General features: G+C 55.9%; 1 protein-coding gene across 6 annotated transcripts; it reads right to left on the bottom strand.

The window, feature by feature from the left end:
* Nucleotides 1–183: 183 nt before the first annotated feature.
* RPS6KL1 (ribosomal protein S6 kinase like 1) lies at nt 184–16,179 on the bottom strand. Of its 6 annotated transcripts, XM_061156612.1 has the most exons (12): nt 16,055–16,169; nt 15,766–15,896; nt 14,375–14,659; nt 12,907–13,031; nt 11,897–11,989; nt 6,308–6,355; nt 5,790–5,922; nt 4,239–4,850; nt 3,706–3,795; nt 3,469–3,551; nt 1,964–2,059; nt 184–1,714 (listed from the first exon to the last, which is right to left on the bottom strand). In XM_061156612.1, the coding sequence occupies exons 3-12, from the start codon at nt 14,637–14,639 to the stop codon at nt 1,604–1,606; spliced, it is 1,656 nt and encodes a 551-aa protein (XP_061012595.1). In that variant the 5' UTR covers nt 14,640–14,659; nt 15,766–15,896; nt 16,055–16,169; the 3' UTR covers nt 184–1,603. The 6 variants fall into 6 exon arrangements, with proteins under 6 accessions (XP_061012595.1, XP_061012596.1, XP_061012600.1 ...); XM_061156613.1 differs by lacking the exon at nt 15,766–15,896 and having other exon boundaries at nt 16,055–16,179; XM_061156617.1 differs by lacking the exon at nt 1,964–2,059.
* Nucleotides 16,180–18,178: the final 1,999 nt, after the last annotated feature.

The raw sequence follows: 18,178 nt of genomic DNA, 5'->3' as shown, positions 1-18,178 counted from the left end.
CTTTTCTGTGGGTTCACAGCTGCTCTGTGGGGCACAGGCTGGCATGCTGTTCACTACCAGCCCTGCTTCCTCCTTCCTAGCAGGTTCCAGACACACTCTTGGTTATCGTGGAGTTCCTCCTCCTCTATTCCCATTCTCGCAGGGCCCCTCTCATTGCGTTAATGAGGCAAGGACACCAGAGGCAAGAGCAGGCTTTATTGGAGTGGGGGTGGAGGTGGTGGGCAAGCCCCAGGGAGAGCCAGCACCTCCCTGTGTCCTTTGCCTCAGACTCATCCCAAGGACCTCCCCACAACACAGGTCCCCAGCCCTTCACAGCCGGGGCTGGAGGGTGGTGTCAGAGAGGCCGCCTGGTGGTGATGGAGACTCAGGCGAGAAGGAGTTGTGGGCAGAGGTCTATGGAAGTTTCTGTCTTGGATGCCACACCCCAGTGACAGGGCGAGTCCTGAGAGGAAGAAGGGGGCCTGCAAATCTGGGGAGGGAATTATCTTTAGGGGTAACTACTTATCCTAGCTCTTCAGAGACCAGAAACTTCTTGCTTCTGGCTAAAAGCTTGGACAGTCATTTTGGGTGTTGCTTGGTTTCATTTCAAAAGGAAATGAAGTCACAGTGGGTAGTGAATTGAGTGGACCCTCACCACTGAAATGCAAAATGGTAAACAGGACAAATATCCAAGAAGGGAATCCTAGTGGAGACAACTTTCCTTCAAGCGGCTTCAGGCTGGAAACAGAATCCTGGTTCCCCCGGCTCAGACCCACGGGCCAGGGTTTGCTTTCTCTCCACGTGAGTGGGCTAGCTGGGGAAGGGAGCTCTTTATTCTGTTTTCAAAACTTCTGTAAGTGGCAGAGCTGTGCCTTCCCCTCTTTCTTCCCCTTCCTCCTTATCCTTATTTTCCTCCTCTCCTTTCCTTTTGCTCTCAAAGGTCTGTAATCACAAGATATGCGGCATGGTCAGGAGGGGGTGGGTTGTCCTGTCCCTCCCGCTCCACCCCATGTCTGCTACAGACTTCTTCCCTGCTTCCCCACCTCCCCCATCCCCTGGGGAAGTAGCCTTTGATAGAAGGGGCACACTGGTTGCGTGGCTGAGATGACCAACTAGGACAGCCCTGGTTTGGAGCCAGGAAGCCAGGGGACTAGTATCCTGAGATGAGTCTCCAGAGACATCCTGAGTGGGGCGCATGGCAGATCACAAGTCAAGATTTCTCGGCTCAGCAGGTGGTCAGTAGCTCAGAGCTAATGCCAAGGAAGGCACCTTTTAACAGGGCAGGTCCGAGTTCAAGGTACAGGGTGTAGACACAGCAGGTGACTGTTGACTGATGGGCGGAGGATGGACAGGTGGAGACGTTCAAGCTGCCTAACAGGCTGAGATCTCTGCCCCTCAGCACCAACTAGAAAGCATTTCCCCAAGAGGTGGCTGGGGGAGTCCACAAGGCCCTTCCTGGTCAGTGGCGATGAGACTTCTGAGGCCCAAGGGTGGGGTCCTGACCAGGAAAGGCAAAGCTGCCTTGCATTCTTTGCCCGTGGGCCACTGATAGGATGTGGCAGGCAAAGAGACAAGAGGAGATCCAGACCAATCCGGCTGCTCCGATTGCCGACGTCATACCCTCCTACCCCACCAGTTTGCTCCACTGGATGGAACTGAAAAAGGGGTGGGCCTTGAGCTTGTGGACACCGTCTCCTCCAGCGCCCAGGCGCTGGGCCGGATCAAACTGCAGCAGCTGCAGAGAAAAGCCCAGTCAGCCCTGGGCAGGCCGGCCAGACCCCCGGAATCCCGTGTTACCCTGGTGGGGGAGGCGGACATTGGTGTTTGGCCACTGAGATATAGAAATTTGTTGGCTCTAGGACCTTCCTGCTCCCACACCGGACACCTAGTACATGGGGTGAGTTGTTCATACACAGGGCTCTGTCCTCCCTTCTGTCCACCCTCAGGCCGAGAAGGCACCACTGGGAGGCCGCCTGCACCTCACCTCAGTCAGCAGGGAGGCCGCCGGGCCACTGAGCCGCTCGGGCAGCTGCAGCTGGGTGTGGGGCTGGATTCCTGAGGGGTGGCTCTGGGACAGCGCCTGGGAAGACACGGGGAGGCGGCCCCCAGGAGTCTGTACACTCCAGTGGCGGCCGGGATTTTATTTCTTCCCCCTGTGTCACACCTCACGGGCACGGTCATCACTCTGTCGCCTTCTGCTTTGGATCTGCTGCCTGCTGGGCTGAGGAAGTGCCTGACACCTGTGATCCCTAGTTTCTGCAACAACCTTCAAAGTAAGCAATTGGCATCCCCATTTTAAGGGCAAGAAGCAGGCTCTGAGAGGTCGACAGATCTGTGCTGATTTCAGGGTTTGAACCCAGGCCCCTGTGGCTCCAAGCTTGCTGGAAGCACCGGTCTTGGGTTGCCATCGGGGCAGGCACTCTATCAGGAGTAGCACCGAAACCTCTCTCCTTACAGAAAGCAAATCTCCATGGGCGGCTCCTTTGCCATGGTGTGCTCCTGCCAGGGTCAAGGCAGGGCTGTGGTGAGACAAGAAGGCAGGACCTATCTGTGCTCCAGAAGGGTGCAGCTGCAGGGAGCAGAGAGGTGTGTCTGGAGGTCAGGAAGGCAGGCAAGAAGCCACCTGGAGGAAGGTCAGGAGCCCTGAGCTGGACAGGTGGGAGGGCTCCAGCTAATAGGAGAGAACCACTCTGGGCGGCTGTTTCGCAGCCAGGGCTCTCAGAGGCCTGAGAGGTCCTCTCGGGACCAAAGCAGGAGGCAGCCAGGAGTGACTGGTCAGCTCTGAACTTCCGGTTACACTGCGTCCTCTCAGGGCACTTCCTGCTCAAATGGAGCTTGGCCTCTCCCTGATGCCTGATTTAACCGGCCCCAGGTGCAGCTCTGAGCTCATGGGGGAGGACAGAGAGCTGAGCCCACCACCCTGAGCAAGGTGCTTGCGAGGGGAACTTCAAGCTCTGCGTCGACCCAGGCTGGACAGGGCAGCTGCCGGCCTGGGATGACAGAGACCCTCTCTCTGGCCTTCCAGCCAAAGTCTTGGAGTCACAGCTCTGAAGGGTGTGGATGAGGGGACGTGGTATGAGCAGTGGGGAGAGGAGGCCTAGGGGGGATGATCCGAGGAAAAGGGCTGTGTCACACTCAGCCTCCCTCCAGAGCCAGGCCCAGGCGCCCTCTTCCAGGAACCTTCCCTGAGCATCGCAGCTTGACTCTCCCTCATCTAAGTTGACCATCTCCCTAGCTATCGCCACTTGCCTGACGAGGGTCAGGGTGCAAAGTGTGGCCAAGGCCTGAGTGGGAATTGCTTCTTCCTTCGCTCACGGCCTCCGGGCTGGGGGAGAGGGGGCCTGTGCTGACAAGACACTGGGCCCAGTGGCCAGGTCTCGAGCAATCAGGGAGGCTCAGCCCCCAACACTGACCAGTTGGACTAACCCCAGCCCATGCTATGCTCAGTGACACCCGCCAGGCTCCACACCCTGCCCACACAGAGCTCACCGTCCCGGTCAGCAGTTCATACAGGAGAGACCCAAAGCTCCACCAGTCGCAGGCTTCGGTCAGCTCCGAAATCCCACCGACCTCTGCGGGAGCCAGAACACATGAGTCCTCAGCCTCGCTGAGCGGGCAAGTCTCCCCTCAACCCCTTCCCCACCACCCCCACCCCCGGGATGTGCCTGGCCCCCGGCCCAGCCCACACCCAGATGCCCAGGGGCTGCCCCGCCCCTCCCTTCTTGCCTGGGGCGCTGTAGAGGTTGTGCGAAGCCTCCCTGCAGCACTGGGGCTCCACCTCTGACCACTGGCCAAAATACGTGAGCCGGATGTGGCCTTGTCATCCCGTGTGTGTGCAGGGAGCAGCCAGAGGGGGCGAGAGCTGCAGTTAGTCATCTTGGAGCCTTTGGCGTGGGGCAGGGGACCCCAGGAGCCAGTGGGCTGTGCTGGGCAGAGGTTCCCTAGGGGCACGGCCCCTCCACCCCGAGGTCCCCGAGACAACCTGGTCTTGACATGAGCGGCTGCCCCGGAGCTCAGGGTGGGGAAAAGGGTCTGCTTTCCAAGCTCAACCACGGCCAGCCAGGCAGGCTTGGCCGAGGCCTTCCCGAAAAGGTAGGGGGCGGGGGTGCCCCAGGGGAACAGGCAGATAACGTCTGCCTCCTCTTGGCTCTGGGGAAATCTCAAGGCTTTGGGGGCCTCCTGCCTGCCTGAGGGGTGGGGTAGGGTTAGGGCCCGCTCCTCTGCCCCCAGCCCCCCACCCCCGGCCCCGGGGCACCTACCGGCCTGGTCCAGGAGCAGATTCCGGGGATTGAGGTCCCGGCACAGCACCCCTTGCTGGTGCAGCGCCTCCAGGGCCAGCAGCGTCTCGGCTGCCCACTGCCTCACCTGCTCCTCCTTCAGACTCCAGGCGCCCCCGCCGGGCACCGGGCTGGCCCCTCGAGAGGCCGAGGGGTGGCTCGGACCTCTGCCTCGGCCGCAGCCCCCCAGCACCCGGCCGGCCCCGGCCCGAACCCAAGGGAGCCCCCAAGGGGCCGTGGGCTCTGAGCTCCGGCCAGGTCCTCGCCTGGCCTGGCAGTGCAGGTGGCCACCGGGGGCCTTTGGAAGGTCCCAGAAGCAGGCGGTGCTCGTCCTGGCTGGTGCTTCACCCCCAGCCTCTCTCTGGGGTTTAACGAATGCTGCACCCCTGGCTGGGGTGAGGCTCTGAGAAGTCCACGGAGGCTTCAGAGGGATTCCGTCCTGCAGGCGGGTGTGTCCCGGGGGCACCCGAGCTGGGGTCCCAAGGCTGAGGTGGGAGTTTAGCGGAGCCTTTGTCTTCTCCAGGCTGGAGCCAGACCCTGTCCCAGACTGCTGGGGGTGCGGCTGGGAGAGCAGGTGGGACCAGAGTGTACCTCCTGGGCCGAGCAGAGGGAGCCGAAAACATGGGGATGGGAGAGGGAATGAATGTGGATGCATTTTTGTCCTACGCCTGCTCCCCCTCTGTCTTGGGCATAGACGCTCTGCCTTCAGGTCCTCACTTGGCTCTCTCCCCTCCCGAAGCCCAGGATGCCCTCTCTCCTCCTCTCCACCCACCCGTGATGGGGCCCCAGGCTCACAACCTGGCACAAAAATAGGTGCTTAACCCCTAAGGAGATGTAAATTATTCTCTAATGTCCTTGGTCTAGGTGACGGGTTCTCTGGTGTTCCATGTATTATGTATTTTTCAAAGGCAGAATCCTGGAGAAGGGCATGGCAACCCACTCCAATATTCTTGCCTGGAGAATTCCATGGACAGAGGAGCCTGGAGGGCTGCAGTCCACGGGGTCACGAAGAGTCGGACACGACTGAGCGACTAAGCACAGCACAAAGGGAGAATGGTGTCATCAATTCAATTAAGTAAAACAAAAGAAGGCTAGACATGGATCTGTGATGACTACATGTCATGATCCAGAGAGGTGTACCTCATTGAAAACAAAACAAAAAAAATCCTAACTGATCAATAAATATCTGCTGTGGCCCAGTTCCTGTCCTTACAGCTTTTGGCACCATCATCCCATGTGGCCACTCGGAGGGGTGGGCACAGACTAGAAAAGTGAAAAAAGCCAAGACTGGGGGAGATGGTGACAAATGGGACACCTGCATACGTGCCCTCGTTCGCCCAAGACGTGAACATCCTCCCAGGATGTCCCCTGCCCCCTGGCATCACTGAGAAGCCCATAGCAGGCTGGTCCTGCCTTCACCCTCCAGGCAGGCTGGGCCTGTGGCTGGTCACCAAGCTCGGCATTTTAAGGGGATGAGGCAGGACAACCTCCCGAAGGCCTGAGGAGCTGACGGGGCCCCTGGGGCCTGCTCACCTTGCACGTGCTCCAGGTGCAGGAAGATGGAGTCCTCAGTCACAAAGTACCGCAGCAGCTGGGTCATGTAGGGGACACCGTGCGGGATGATGGTCAGCCGCTCCCGGCTCGCCACGTGGCACCTGGACAGGCCCTGAGGAGGGGGCAGGCCGGGCAGATCAGCTGGGGGTTGGCCAGAGGCCACTCTGCTCTTCAGGGGCAACCAGATGAAGTGTGGGAGCCCCCCGAGGAGCAGCTGCCTCCCCCCAGTTCCTGTCCTGACCCTCAAGCCTCTTTCCACCATGGAAGGCAGGCCCTCCCCTCCCTGTCTGGGCCAAGGGTAAGGCAGTATATGTGTATGTGTTTCTGGGAAGTTGGGCACATGCCCAGGGTGCAGAACTAGCAGCTGGGGGATCTGGAGGGCATGTGGGCTTCCCATACGGTTCTGGGTAGAGGCTCCCCAGAGGGCAGGGGTTTCCAAGAGCTCCGAGAAGGTCCCAAGGGGAAGGAGGAATGGCAGGGGGTGGGGTGGCACCTGCCTTCACCACGAAGGTCCCTCCAGTCGCTAGGTCCTGGACCAGCTGCACCTGCAGAGGTCCAGGAGGCACTAGTCAAGGCACAAGCTAGTTCCTGGGGCTCCACGCCCCCACCCCCCACCCCCGCCCAGGCCCCATGCTCCTCCACCCAGGCTAGGCAGGGACGTCAGGCTTTGATGGTACAGAGTATATGCCCTCCTCCACCAACATGATGTTGAACCTGTCTGATTCGTCCACCCTTGCTAGAAACTGCAGGTCTTAGCTCAGGTACCACCTCCTCCAGGAAGCCTTCCCAGCCTCAGATGGGGCCAGGACTCCTAACCTGTCTGCAGTGCTCTGTGGGCTCACCCCCATCACACTGTGTGTGATTTCCTATTGCTCCACTGGGCTGTGAGCTCCAAGAGTGCAGAGACCATGCTGTCTAGCTCTGTATTCCCAGAGCCCTGCACTGCACAGGGAGGCAGTCAGAGCTTCCCACACGAGTGGTGAGTGGTACATCTGCAGGTTCTGAGGGTGGCATGGCTGGAAGGGACCTCAGGGCCAGTCACCTTCTCTCAACTCTTATTTTATAGGTGAAGAAGCCAAGGCTCTGAGAATGTAGCCCCAGTGGGGCCTGAAGCCACGTGGGCTTGGCGAGCTCCTTCAGGTCGCACCCCCTGCCCCCCACCCCCAGTGGTGCGATGGTCTTATTCTTGGACTCTGTCTTTGGTGAGCAACCCATTCCTTCTCCTGTTGGTTTTGCTTGGAGGCAGTGGTCTGCAATTGCTGGGTCAGAGCCTTGTTTGGAGCTGGGCCCTAGACTCATCTCCACTATGGGCAGGGGTGAACCCCAGCCCTAGGAGAGGACCTGTCAGGACAGAAAGGTGGAAGATTCAGCCCAGACGGGGGCACGTGAGGGCAAGACCAGCACCCTGGGTCATAGCAGTCCCTCCTTCAGAAGGCCATTAAGAGGATGCTGTTAAATCAGACAACTCAAGTAGGGCGGCAGCTCGAGCCTGCCATATAACATGCTCTCTATAGTCTTTGCTGATGACTATTAATATTGGCACAGGGAAACTTGTGTATAGTATTACTGTATAGTATTATTATAGTATAGGATAGTATTATACTGTATACGGTATAGTGTTACTCTGCGCTAAGGGCCTTATCTAGTTTACTTCATTTTGTTCTTACAGCCCTACCAGGTGAGTATTTCTGTGCTGTTCTGCTGTGCTCAGTCATGTCTGACTCTCTGAGACCCGCCAGGCTCCTCTGTCCATCCGATTCTCCAGACAAGAAGACTGGAGTGGGTTGCCATTTCCTCCTCCAGGAGGTCTTCCCGACCCAGGGACCGAACTCACGTCTTTTGTGTCTCCGGCATTGGCAGGCAAATTCTTTACCACTGCGCCACCTGGGCAACCCCAAGTATTACTAGTGACTCATTTTACTGATGAAGAAATAGAGGTTCAGAGAGGTAACGTTGCCTGCAGTCCCACAGAGCTGGGATGCGAATCCAGATGGGCTGACCCAGGAGCCTTGAAGACATAACTGAAAACAGGGACACAACTAGGTGACCTGGCACATGCCTTCTGCTCTGGGCCTCAGTTTCCCCGTCATCAGTGAGATGAAGGTGGTGGACTCTGAGGGCTGGGGCATCAGGAGTGAGGTACCCCTTCTGACCACTAGAGGTCTCTCCCCAAACAGCCGGAGATGGAGTCCAGCCTGATCCCGGCTCCTCCGCCCAATGTGTGCCGAGTTTGCAAGAGAGAACTCTGGGGTCATTTAGGATAACACGGTTTCCCACAAGTGCTGACACCCCGGATAATTCCCCACTGCCTCTTGCCAAGTGGGATTCCCCACCACCTTGTCCTGGGCAAGGCTTCTCGTTTACAGATTCAAAAAAAAAAAAAAAAACAACCCAGCAGGGAAGGTCAGGGAGGCCAGAAACAAAACATGATCAGTACACTGAAACAATGTGTTAAAAAAGAAAAGAAAAAATACATACACACACACACAAGAATCAAGAAATTAGGCCAAACCATTAATGCTGATGATCTTGGAATGAGGTAGGATGGAGGGCAATATTTGTTGTTGTCACTGTTGTTTCTGGCCACACTGAATGGCTTGCACCAACCAGGCATCAAACCTGTGCCCCCCTGCAGTGGAACTGCAGAGCCCTAACCACTGGATAATGAGGGAATTCCCATTTATTGTTTCAAACTCTTTTCTTTTACATCATATTTCAAAAGGGTAGCAAAAGGGACATCCCCCACCCCCACCCCATTAAACCAAGCAAAAAAAACAAAACAAAACAAAACACCCCTTCCTCTTTTGTTCTGTGCTATGGGAGACAGCACTGGTTTGTCACTTGACCTCTATGAGCCTCAGTTACATTCTCTGTAAAAGAATGATTAAAATGCAGCAGCACTGCGCAGGAGGACTTTCTGCTGTGACAGAAATATTGTCTATCTATCCAATATAGAAGCCATGAACCACATGTAGCTATCAAGTCTTTGAAATATATTGGGTGCCACTGAGAGAATATTTAATTTTTATTAAAACTGGACTTCCCTGGTGGTCCAGTGGTTATGACTCTGCGCTTGCACTGTGGAAGGTCTGAATTCAATCCCCACTCGGGGAAGTTCTACATGTCACGTGGTGCAACCAAAAAAAATTTTTTTTAATAGTCTTATGGGCTTCCCAGGTGGCACTAGTAGTAAAGAACCTGCTTGCCAATGCAGGAGATGTAAGAGACTTGGGTTCAGTCCCTGGGTTGGGAAGATTCCCTGGAGGAGGGCATGGCAACCCACTCCAGTACTCTTGCCTGGAGAATCCCCATGGACAGAGGAGCCTGGTGGGCTACAGTCCATGGGGTCACAAAGAGTCGGACACAACTGAAGCAACAATTCCATTCCATTTCGTGTGGGTGGTGACTACTATTTCTGACTGTACAGTATAACCCTTCTTCCCCCGCAGGGAGACCAAGTGGGTTTAATGCAACAGCTGTGCCAACTACAATGGGCCTTACAGATGCCAGGTGAGATTGCTATCCGGAAGGTATAAGGCAGTTCTGAGTGCCAGCTCCCATCTTTTTAAAAAAGGAAGTCTCTTTTTTAAAAAATAAAACCCACTGAGCTCTCGGGATGTGAGGACAATTAAAACTTAGGTAAAACATATAAACCCTTTCTTTTAAAATGTCCACAGTGTCAAGGCCAGGAGGACTCCCTCCTGGAGCAAACAAATCCAGAAGTTTCAAATAGGTTCTCAAGCACGAAGGTCCGAAGGGGCTGTTCATGTATGCCAGTGGGCAGGGCAGGAAAGGGGCAGGGCTAGCGCCTCATTAAAGTGGGCAGCCCTTCCTTGGCCCCGGGCTGACAGGCCGGAATGTGAGCCTGCATTTCCAGATCCTCTTATTTCTCAGGAGAAGTAGGAAACTTGGACTTTCTTTATGAAACCTGCCAATTTTTAAATACTGATAAATAGTAATAATTTTAAAAACACCCTTGTGTTTGAGCCAAAAACACAGAAGGGACTTGGCTGTCCTTCTCTTTCCTCCCCATCCCGGACTCAGGGCCTGGCTCCCGGATGAAGCTCAGCAAACAGCCAGTGTTGTCTCCCAAGCCCACCAAGGCTCCCCAAGAGCAGACCCTGGGCATCCTGGCCAGCTGCCCACCTAGTCCCTGACCTACCCACCTCACTGTTCTCTGCCACCCCCTACCCCTCTTCAGCCCTGTGAACCCTCACGGTGGGACCTCTCTGGGGGCACTCAAGGCTTCCTCGGTGGGGACCTTTGCTGCTCTGAGTCTGGGGGCTGCTGCAGACTGGCACCGCTCTGCCAACCACCCACCCTGGTCTGTCTGGGCACAGCGATGGAATGAAAGGCAGGGACATCCATCCAGGCCTGGCTGTAGGGACCTGGGCCCAGTGGCCCTAATATCTCTCCTAACTGGGGAGACTGATTTTCCTGGCTTGTGAATGACACAGGAAAAGGCCACAGGATTTTACGAGGGATGTGGAGTGGCTAAGTTGAGTGCCCAAGAAAGGGTAATAAAGGAAAAAAGAGGGCACTTGTAAGACAGAACGGTTGGGCTTGGCCTGTATCTGTTTTTCCCATATGCACAGGCCTCGGAATAGAGGATTCCAAAAATGCTTTGCACATGTGTGTCTGGGGTTAAACAAATTCAAATTCGGGGAATTCTGTCACAGACCTCCCTCTTGGAGATTCACTGTGTACATTTGCATCCTCAAAGCCTGAAACTTCCTAGAATTAAAGCTATGAAGTAATGTAACTTTAACTCACTGTTTCTAAAGCTTATTTGACCCAGAACCCCCCTCTCCATGACACCATCGGTTCAGTGGGATCCCACATGGGCAAACAGTGGTGGCTGTCGCCTCCTGGGCCTGCCCAGGGGGGCGGCCAAGCCACGTGGACGAATGCGGTGGGCGGGAAGGGCTGGGCAGATGGAAGCTGGCTGGGCCTTGGCTGACAGACTGGGTGCCTGCTCCAGGGACTGGGGAGCAGCCGCTGGAACGAGGCCAGGGATGGGAAGCCTGCTTGCCTCTGACCCACTCTTGTCATCAGGCTTCAGCCATCAAACTTGTATCAAACACTTTAGTGTGTGCCAGGCTTTTCCCAAAAATTATTTCACTTTAGTTCCCACATCCCCCTGGGTGGGAGGGTGCGGGCGGGTGGGAGGATCCCTTCTCCACTTCCAGATGAGAAAACCGGTGCCCAGAGAGGGCAAAGAGCTTGCCTGGGGCCACGCGGTGCCCGTCCAGACAGCACTTCATCCTCGGCGGCGTGTGAAGGAGCACACACCAGTCCTTTTTTCTCTGCCAGCTCCCACACCCACCCAACTCCCCCATGAGAGTCTTAAATGACAGATGCCTGGGTTCAACCCTAGAAATTCTCACTCGATGGGTTTGGGATGGGGCCCAGGCATCTGTGTGGTTAGAAAACTCCCCCAGGTGATTCTGATGAACAGTTCAGTTTGAAAAAAAAAACAAACACTTCAGCAAATACTCCAGCTATCTCTGGGTCGGGGCGGAGAGCAATTGAATATTGGCTCAAATCTCATTTGACTCAACCTGTCTGTCCTGCTGAGTGTCCAGGTCTAGTTTGCACTGTCGACTCCTGTCTGCCCTGAATTAAGAGAGCCAATCCCGGACGGGGGGACCACGGGAGAAGCCAGGAGACAGAGGGCAGAGCTGCCAAGGCCCTGGACAAGGCAGGTTTCTAGCGATGAGCACATTCCTGCCCCAGGAACCTCTGGGCTGGGCTTGGCGGGGGAGACTCTTGGTTGCAGCCCCGGAGGAAGCGGGAAGCGGGGGCGCGCGAGGCAGCACAGGCTGGCCGGGTGCCCCTGCGGCTTCTGTCCTCAACTGCCGAGGGAGCGGTTCTGTGTCTGGAGGATCAGTGGAGAGGCGCTGTCTGCCTCTGCGGCTTCCTCACTTTTTCCTTTCCGGGGCTGGTGTGTGCTGGTCTGGAAGAGGGGTGGGCACCCCTGGACCTGGCTGCCCTTCTCCGCTTGGACCCCCTGACCCCTTTCTAGCACCGGCCACTCCTGGTCACACACATCGTGTCCTCCCACACCTTGGGCGTCGCTCGCTCACCTTCTCGATGACCCCGACCACCTTGCAGCCCCTCAGCTGCTCCAGGGCAGAGCTCAGCGTGCGGATGGGCCGGAGCCTCAGGCTGCTGAAACCCTGCAACGGCAGGAGAGAACCCCACGGTGGCCTCAGGGTCACAGCCTCCTCACCCTGCGGCGGGCACGCCTTGGCCTGCCAGGAGACCAGTGGCCACAGAGGGCAGGACCAGGGTACGGGCAGACCCCCACATCACAGAGACAGACCAAGCGGAGAAGCTGGCCTCGGTCCAGGGTGGCCAGGCCACCCTCTCGGCTCAGCCCCCACCCAGCCCTCCTTCCAGGCCCAGGGAGTCCTCAGAAACCCCTCTCAAAAGCACCAACCACAGGAGGCAGATGCTCCCAGGGGTGGGGAAATAACCCGGGCAACAGGCCTCAAAGACCAAGGCAGGCCCAGGTACCTGCACTGGGAGAAGCATCTTACAAGGTGCATCAGACCTAGAAGGAGTGTGTATGTGCACACCTGAGGGCTTCAGAAGTTTGCGTACATTCTCAACCCTCTCTGAGGGCCTGCTGGGTCAGGATGTGGGGAGAGGATTTGTGCACATTTGTATATGCACGTATTCATGAGCGTGTATATGCACATGGGTATTCGTGTCTGTGTATACTCACATGAGTATTCATGTCTACTCCAAACACTCACTGCAGCCCAGCCGAAAAGCACTCTGGCAGCCTGAGTGTGTACACAGGTGAGCGTGTGTATGGGCTGTGTGTGAGGGTGAGGAGCTGCCTCTGTGTGTGTGTCTCCTCTGTGAGAGTGCTAGACTGGACTGGAGATGATTCACTAAGTGTTAGAATATGAATGAGCTACGGAGAGTGTGGGAGAGAGAGGGAGGAAGCCAGGAGAAGGAGGGCAGGGGGGCAGCCCCGGGACACGCGCCAGCCTGCCTGTGCTCTCCACCGTCTGCCCTGCCGGGGATGGCAAGGGGGCCTCAGCCCTCTACCCCTGGAGCCCTCAGGCCTCTGGGGGCTCCTCACCTCATCAGGGCTGGCTCCGCTGCCCAGCGTCCTCTGCAGGTGGCAATTAAAGATCTCCTCCGCCCGCCGCAGGTATTTGGTTATCTTCAGCTTGACAGCCTCACACCTCTCCTTGTTGGGGTCGACTGTGGGGAGAAGGGGTCAAGAGGACCCCGCCAGCCCTGGGAGGAGGCAGGGGTTTGGGCTCCCATTGCCCATGCTATGCCCCCCACAGGAGGGCAAGGCCTATTTCTGAGGCTGTCAGTGGATTCTGACCCCACATCTGTTCTTGGGTCCTCTTCTGGGTGGCAGACCAGCAGGGGAGCAGGAGGAAGGATGGCGGCAGGAGAGACTGGGAGCCGGCGGGCCCCTCGGACTACCACACTTTACCAGTTGGCACTCACCACCTCCTGGCCACTGTCATACCCTGGGAAGGAATGGAATGGAGTTTCCCTGTCCTTTTTTTACAGGAGGAAGGAGAAGCCCCCCAGAGAACACACCTTCTGCTATCTTTGATGTCCAGTGTGAAAGAGGCCAGAACAGGCATTGGGCCTGGAGGGTAAAGGTGTTCATGGGACAGGCATGAAGCCAGCTGTTGAGAGGTAGCATCAGTGCAGGGTCCGGAAGTGTGAATTGGGGCCTGACTCTTACCCCTGGGCTGGCCATCAAGGCCCTCGGGTGTCTCCAACTGGCCTCAGGGCCAGCCTCTCCCACAGCTTGGAAATGCCTCCCTTTGCCCTGAACAGGCCTCCCCTCTTACCTTCAGGCCTCTGCCTGTGTTCTCTGCCTGCCCCCTCTCTCTCCCCCTCCAGGCTCTTCAGCTAGACAGCATGCCTACCATTCTTCAGTGCTCAGATTAGGGTTTTGACTTTTAGAAAATGCCCTGTGCCAGGCTTGCCTGGCCTCAGTCTCCCTCTTCCCTCCCTTTACTTCCTCCCCATTGTCCTTGCCACCTGGGACTATAATTGTCCATCATCAACTCATCAATCTTCTGCCATTAGAATGCAAGTACCCAGAGGGCAGGACCCCAGCCCAGCCCCAGGGATAGGAGGGCTTAGTGGGCCAAGCTTATAGCCTCTGGAGCCCAAACTGTTCAAATCCCAGCTTTGTCACTTGATAGCTTTGGAGTCTTTTTTTTTATTTTTTATTTTTAGCTGTGGAGTCTTAAGCAAGCTATTTAACTGCCCTGTGCCTCAATTTCCTCATCTGGAAAATAGGAATAAAAATCATTCTTGTATATTTGGAAGTACAGGCCAGAGCATCCACAGTGGTTTGTATTACTGTGAATCAGAAATGAATTGATACAGGTAAAGCCCTTAGACCAGCGCCTAGTATAAAGGAACTGCTTTATAAATGAAAGCTATTCTTATCAGTACTACTGTCCTTCTCATAGGTCCTGCAGGGCCAGCGCAGAGCCCTGCTTACCCAGCACAGATAGACAGATGACAGGATGAGCCCTTCCTCGGCCCCTGCCCAGCCCCAGCCTCACCATGCATGCCTCGGAGGAGAACGTCCACGCCATTCTGGTAGTGGTTGAAGGCGGCCTCATAGTCCTCACTGACGTCACGCTCCAGGGCCAGCCGGATCTGAGTGGCTGCATCCACCAGGTAGTCGTGCTTAGTCATGTCAGCTGCCCCCGGAGCCACCCGGTTGCGAATCTGCTCCAGGTACACTCGAGCCTGGGACCGTGCTCGAGAGCAGGGCTCAGGCTCCGGGCCAAGGCCAGGAGGGCACTCACAGGCCACGAGGCTCATGGCTGCCCTGGGTCAGGGACCTGGAATGAGCAGAGGCATTAGGAAGAACCCAGTTGGGGACAACGACCCGTCTGTACCCTGGTTTCTCCCACCGAGTATTGTGGAGACTGATACTCACCTCCAAGGGCTGGAGGGATCAGAGCTAACAGGGGTAAAATCCCTCACTAAGCCAGATCTTTCCTAAGTGGTGGTCATAACACAATAAAATATGCTTTGGTCTCTGAGTTGTTTTTACAATTCTTTCCATTCAAATTCAGTTCAACAAGTATTTCTGGAGCACCTACTGTGTGCTGAGCATTGGAGAGAGCTGAAGATATTTGTGATTTAGAGCTGCCTTCAAAGGGCCTCTGTGCCCATTAAACATATGCAGGTCACCATACTTTGAGGCTGAAGCAAAAGCCCGGGGCCCAGAGGCCATTTCTTACATTGTGCCTTGTTCACCCCTCCCTCCTCCTCCCAAGGAAATCTCACTTATCCTTCAGGGTTCAGCTCCATGGTACCTCCCCGAACAGGAGAGATTGCCCCTGCTTTATTTCATTTCCCTTGGTCCCAAGATCAGTGTGGCCAGGGAGTGAGGACCCCCAAGGAGCCAGGCGGAGAGCTGGGCACAGGGCTTGGCCTTAAAGACTGCAGGCAAATGAAATGACTGACTGGCAGATTCAGTACCACTCTGGATGGAATTAGATGAATGAGGTCAGAGCCCAACCAGCCCTAGGGAGAGGATGGCTCTGTCCCCCTGGCTCTGCTCTGAGAAGTCCAGGAGGCCACGTGGCCTTCAAGGACTGGACAGCAGCTCCACCCTGAGCAGCAAGTGATACAAGTGGCCACCAGGGTTAGAGCAGTGGCGGAAGGAAAGGAAAGAGCTCAGAGAGAGGCCGGAAAGCTGCCTCTATCCTTCCCTGCAGCCTCTGCACCTTTGCTCTCTCAGGCCTCATTGGGCAGGGCCCAAACCCCAGGTCATTTCTACTTCTGTGGAGAGAGGGACGAGAGAACAGGATGGGGAGTGGGGCGGGGAGGAAAACCCACATCGCCAAGCCAGCGGGCAGCTGAGCCCCGGCCAGGATGCGGCCAGGAGGTGGAGGAGGGGAGGAAGGGAAGCCGCGCCCTTCCCATTCGGCCCAGTCACCAGGGCATGCAGCTCGGAGGCGGGTGATCAGAGGCACCCTGGTCGGCAGTGTGTGCTGCTCTGAGTCAGGGCCTAGCTTCACGGTCCACCCGACGGGCCGGGTCCTTCCAGGCAGAGCTGCAAAGCCGCGTCTGGACCCAGAAAGACGTGCATCCAGTCCGCGAGTCCCCTGCATGCAAGGTGCACCGCCCCGTGAGGGTCGCCAAGGAAGGGGACTGGGGGAATGAGAGGTGAGGGCATCCTCTCCTAGGGAAGAGGGGAGGGAGGAGGAGCCAGGCTAACACCGTACCTGCCCGAGCCAGGAGCTCGGTCCGCGCGGCCGGACTCAGCCCTGAGGCCACCTACCCTTCGTCCCCGCGGGGGACATAGCACCGCAGGCGGCTGCTTTCCGCCCTCCTCCCAGGTGCAGGGGTCTGGCCGGTGCAGCCTGGTCATTGGTTGAAGATGAGCTCATCCGCTATCGTTAGAATAAACCACCAATCAGCGCCCGGCTCTGCTTCTGCGGGCTCTTAAAGCAGCAGCGTCGGGAAAGCGGAGCTACGCGAGAGGGCGTGGGGAGGGGTTGGGGATGGGCAGGGGATGCGATGGGGATGGGGATGAGGGTGGAGATGGAGTTGGGGACGGGCGGGTGGGGAAGGAGCTGCGGAGGTGGAGGTCCAGACTCTCTCAGGGATGCAGAAGGAGTTGCTTCGGAAGTTTAGGCCGACTGAAAGCACACGCGCCACTTCTGGGACTTTTCTCATTCGTTATTTCATGCATTTATTCAACTATTTGAATATGGTTGAAGATGGTGACTGCAGCCATGAAATTAAAAGACACTTACTCCTTGGAAGAAAAGTTATGACCAACCTAGACAGCATATTAAAAAGCAGAGACATTACTTTGCCAGCAAAGGTCCGTCTAGTCAAGGTTATGGTTTTTCCAGTAGTCATGGTATGGATGTGAGAGTTGGACAATAAAGAAAGCTGAGCGCCCAAGAATTGATGCTTTTGAACTGTGGTGTTGGAGAAGACTCTTGAGAGTCCCTTGGACTGCAAGGAGATCCAACCAGTCCATCCTAAAGGAAATCAGTCCTAAATATTGATTGGAAGTACTGATGCTGAAGCTGAAATTCCAATACTTTGGCCGCCTGATTCAAAGATCTGACTCATTAGAAAAGACCCTGTTGCTGGGAAAGATTGAAGGTGGGAGAAGGGGACAACAGGTTGGGTGGCATCACCAACTCAATGGACATGAGTTTGAGTAAACTCTGGGAGTTGGTGATGGACAGGGAGGCCTGGTGTGCTGCAGTCCATGGGGTTGCAAGGAGTTGGACACGACTGAGCAACTGAACTGAAACTGATTCAACTATGTAAATATGTATTTAGAGAATACTGTGCGGGAGGAGCTAGATGGCAAGGTACAGCAACTGAGGAGACAGTCTCTGCTCATGTCTTCCTGGGGTTTACAGTCTAAGTGAGGGGACATAGGGATTAAAGAACTAAAGAATACTAAAGAATGAAATTTCATTCCAGGTGTGAACAGAGTTTTAAGAGAGAAGCACCATAGGGGCCGTGAGACTCACAGCAAGGGGAGTGACCTAGTTTGGGGGTCAGAAGACCTTCAGGAGGGGGTGATTTCTGAACTGGACACACAGACTTCACCTGCACCCTATTGCTGCCTGGACTTATACTATTCTTCCCTAGTACACTTGCTCCCTGCTAGATATCATGCCATTCCCTTCTGATTCCTAGCGCCTTCCCCCTCTCCTCACTCTCAGCCAAAGAGCATGCTTCTTCCATCCCTCAAAAACATGGAAACACAGACTCCTGCTCTGCCTGCTGGCCAAGTCTGCATCCACATACCATCTCCCCATCTCTTTCCGTAGATGACCTGTTTGTGCCCCATCAAAGGCCAACCTTCCCCTCGGGGTCAATCTTGTGCCATCACCCACTCAAGGACCCTCCTCCAGCAATTATCCCCTCTTTCCTCCACCATTAATTTTTGGCTTCTACTGCATCCTTCTTCCCATCTGAAACAATCATCATGCTGATTCTCACATCTTGAAAACCATACAAAAGACACTCATGGCCTCACTTCTCCCCTCTCTACCACCCCAGGGGAGAAGAGAAATTGGAGAAGAGAAACTTCCCACTGGAGAAGAGAAACTACTTGCTGTCCCTAGTTTCTCTTCTCCCGGTCTTTCTTGAACTCTCTGTGATAAGGCTTTCTTCCCCAGCATTGGTCTGAAATAGCTCTTTGTCATGTTACCATGACCTCTTGGTTGCTAAACCCAATGGTCATTTCTCGGTCCTCATCTTACTTGACCTCTTAGGAGCCTCTGAGACCCAGGGGATCACAGCCTTCTCTCCATGTGGCTTCTCCCCAGGCATTCAGGACCCCCACTCGCTGTTGCTGCTCCTTCTGTCTCCTG

This window comes from Dama dama, chromosome 12 (assembly GCF_033118175.1).
Source record: "Dama dama isolate Ldn47 chromosome 12, ASM3311817v1, whole genome shotgun sequence".
NCBI classification, from domain to species: domain Eukaryota; kingdom Metazoa; phylum Chordata; class Mammalia; order Artiodactyla; family Cervidae; genus Dama; species Dama dama.
This window is presented reverse-complemented; position numbering and strand designations above follow the sequence as displayed.

Bases quoted from the DNA above. Each gene is read 5' to 3' on its own strand.
- RPS6KL1 (XM_061156613.1), bottom strand. From the start codon at position 14,639: ATGAGCCTCGTGGCCTGTGAGTGCCCTCCTGGCCTTGGCCCGGAGCCT. The intron at 13,032-14,374 runs GTGAGGCTGGGG...TTCTCCCCACAG, and splicing joins TCTCCTCCGAGGCATGCATG to TCGACCCCAACAAGGAGAGG. The intron at 4,851-5,789 runs GTGAGCAGGCCC...TGCTCGGCCCAG, and splicing joins GCACCTGGAGCACGTGCAAG to GAGGTACACTCTGGTCCCAC.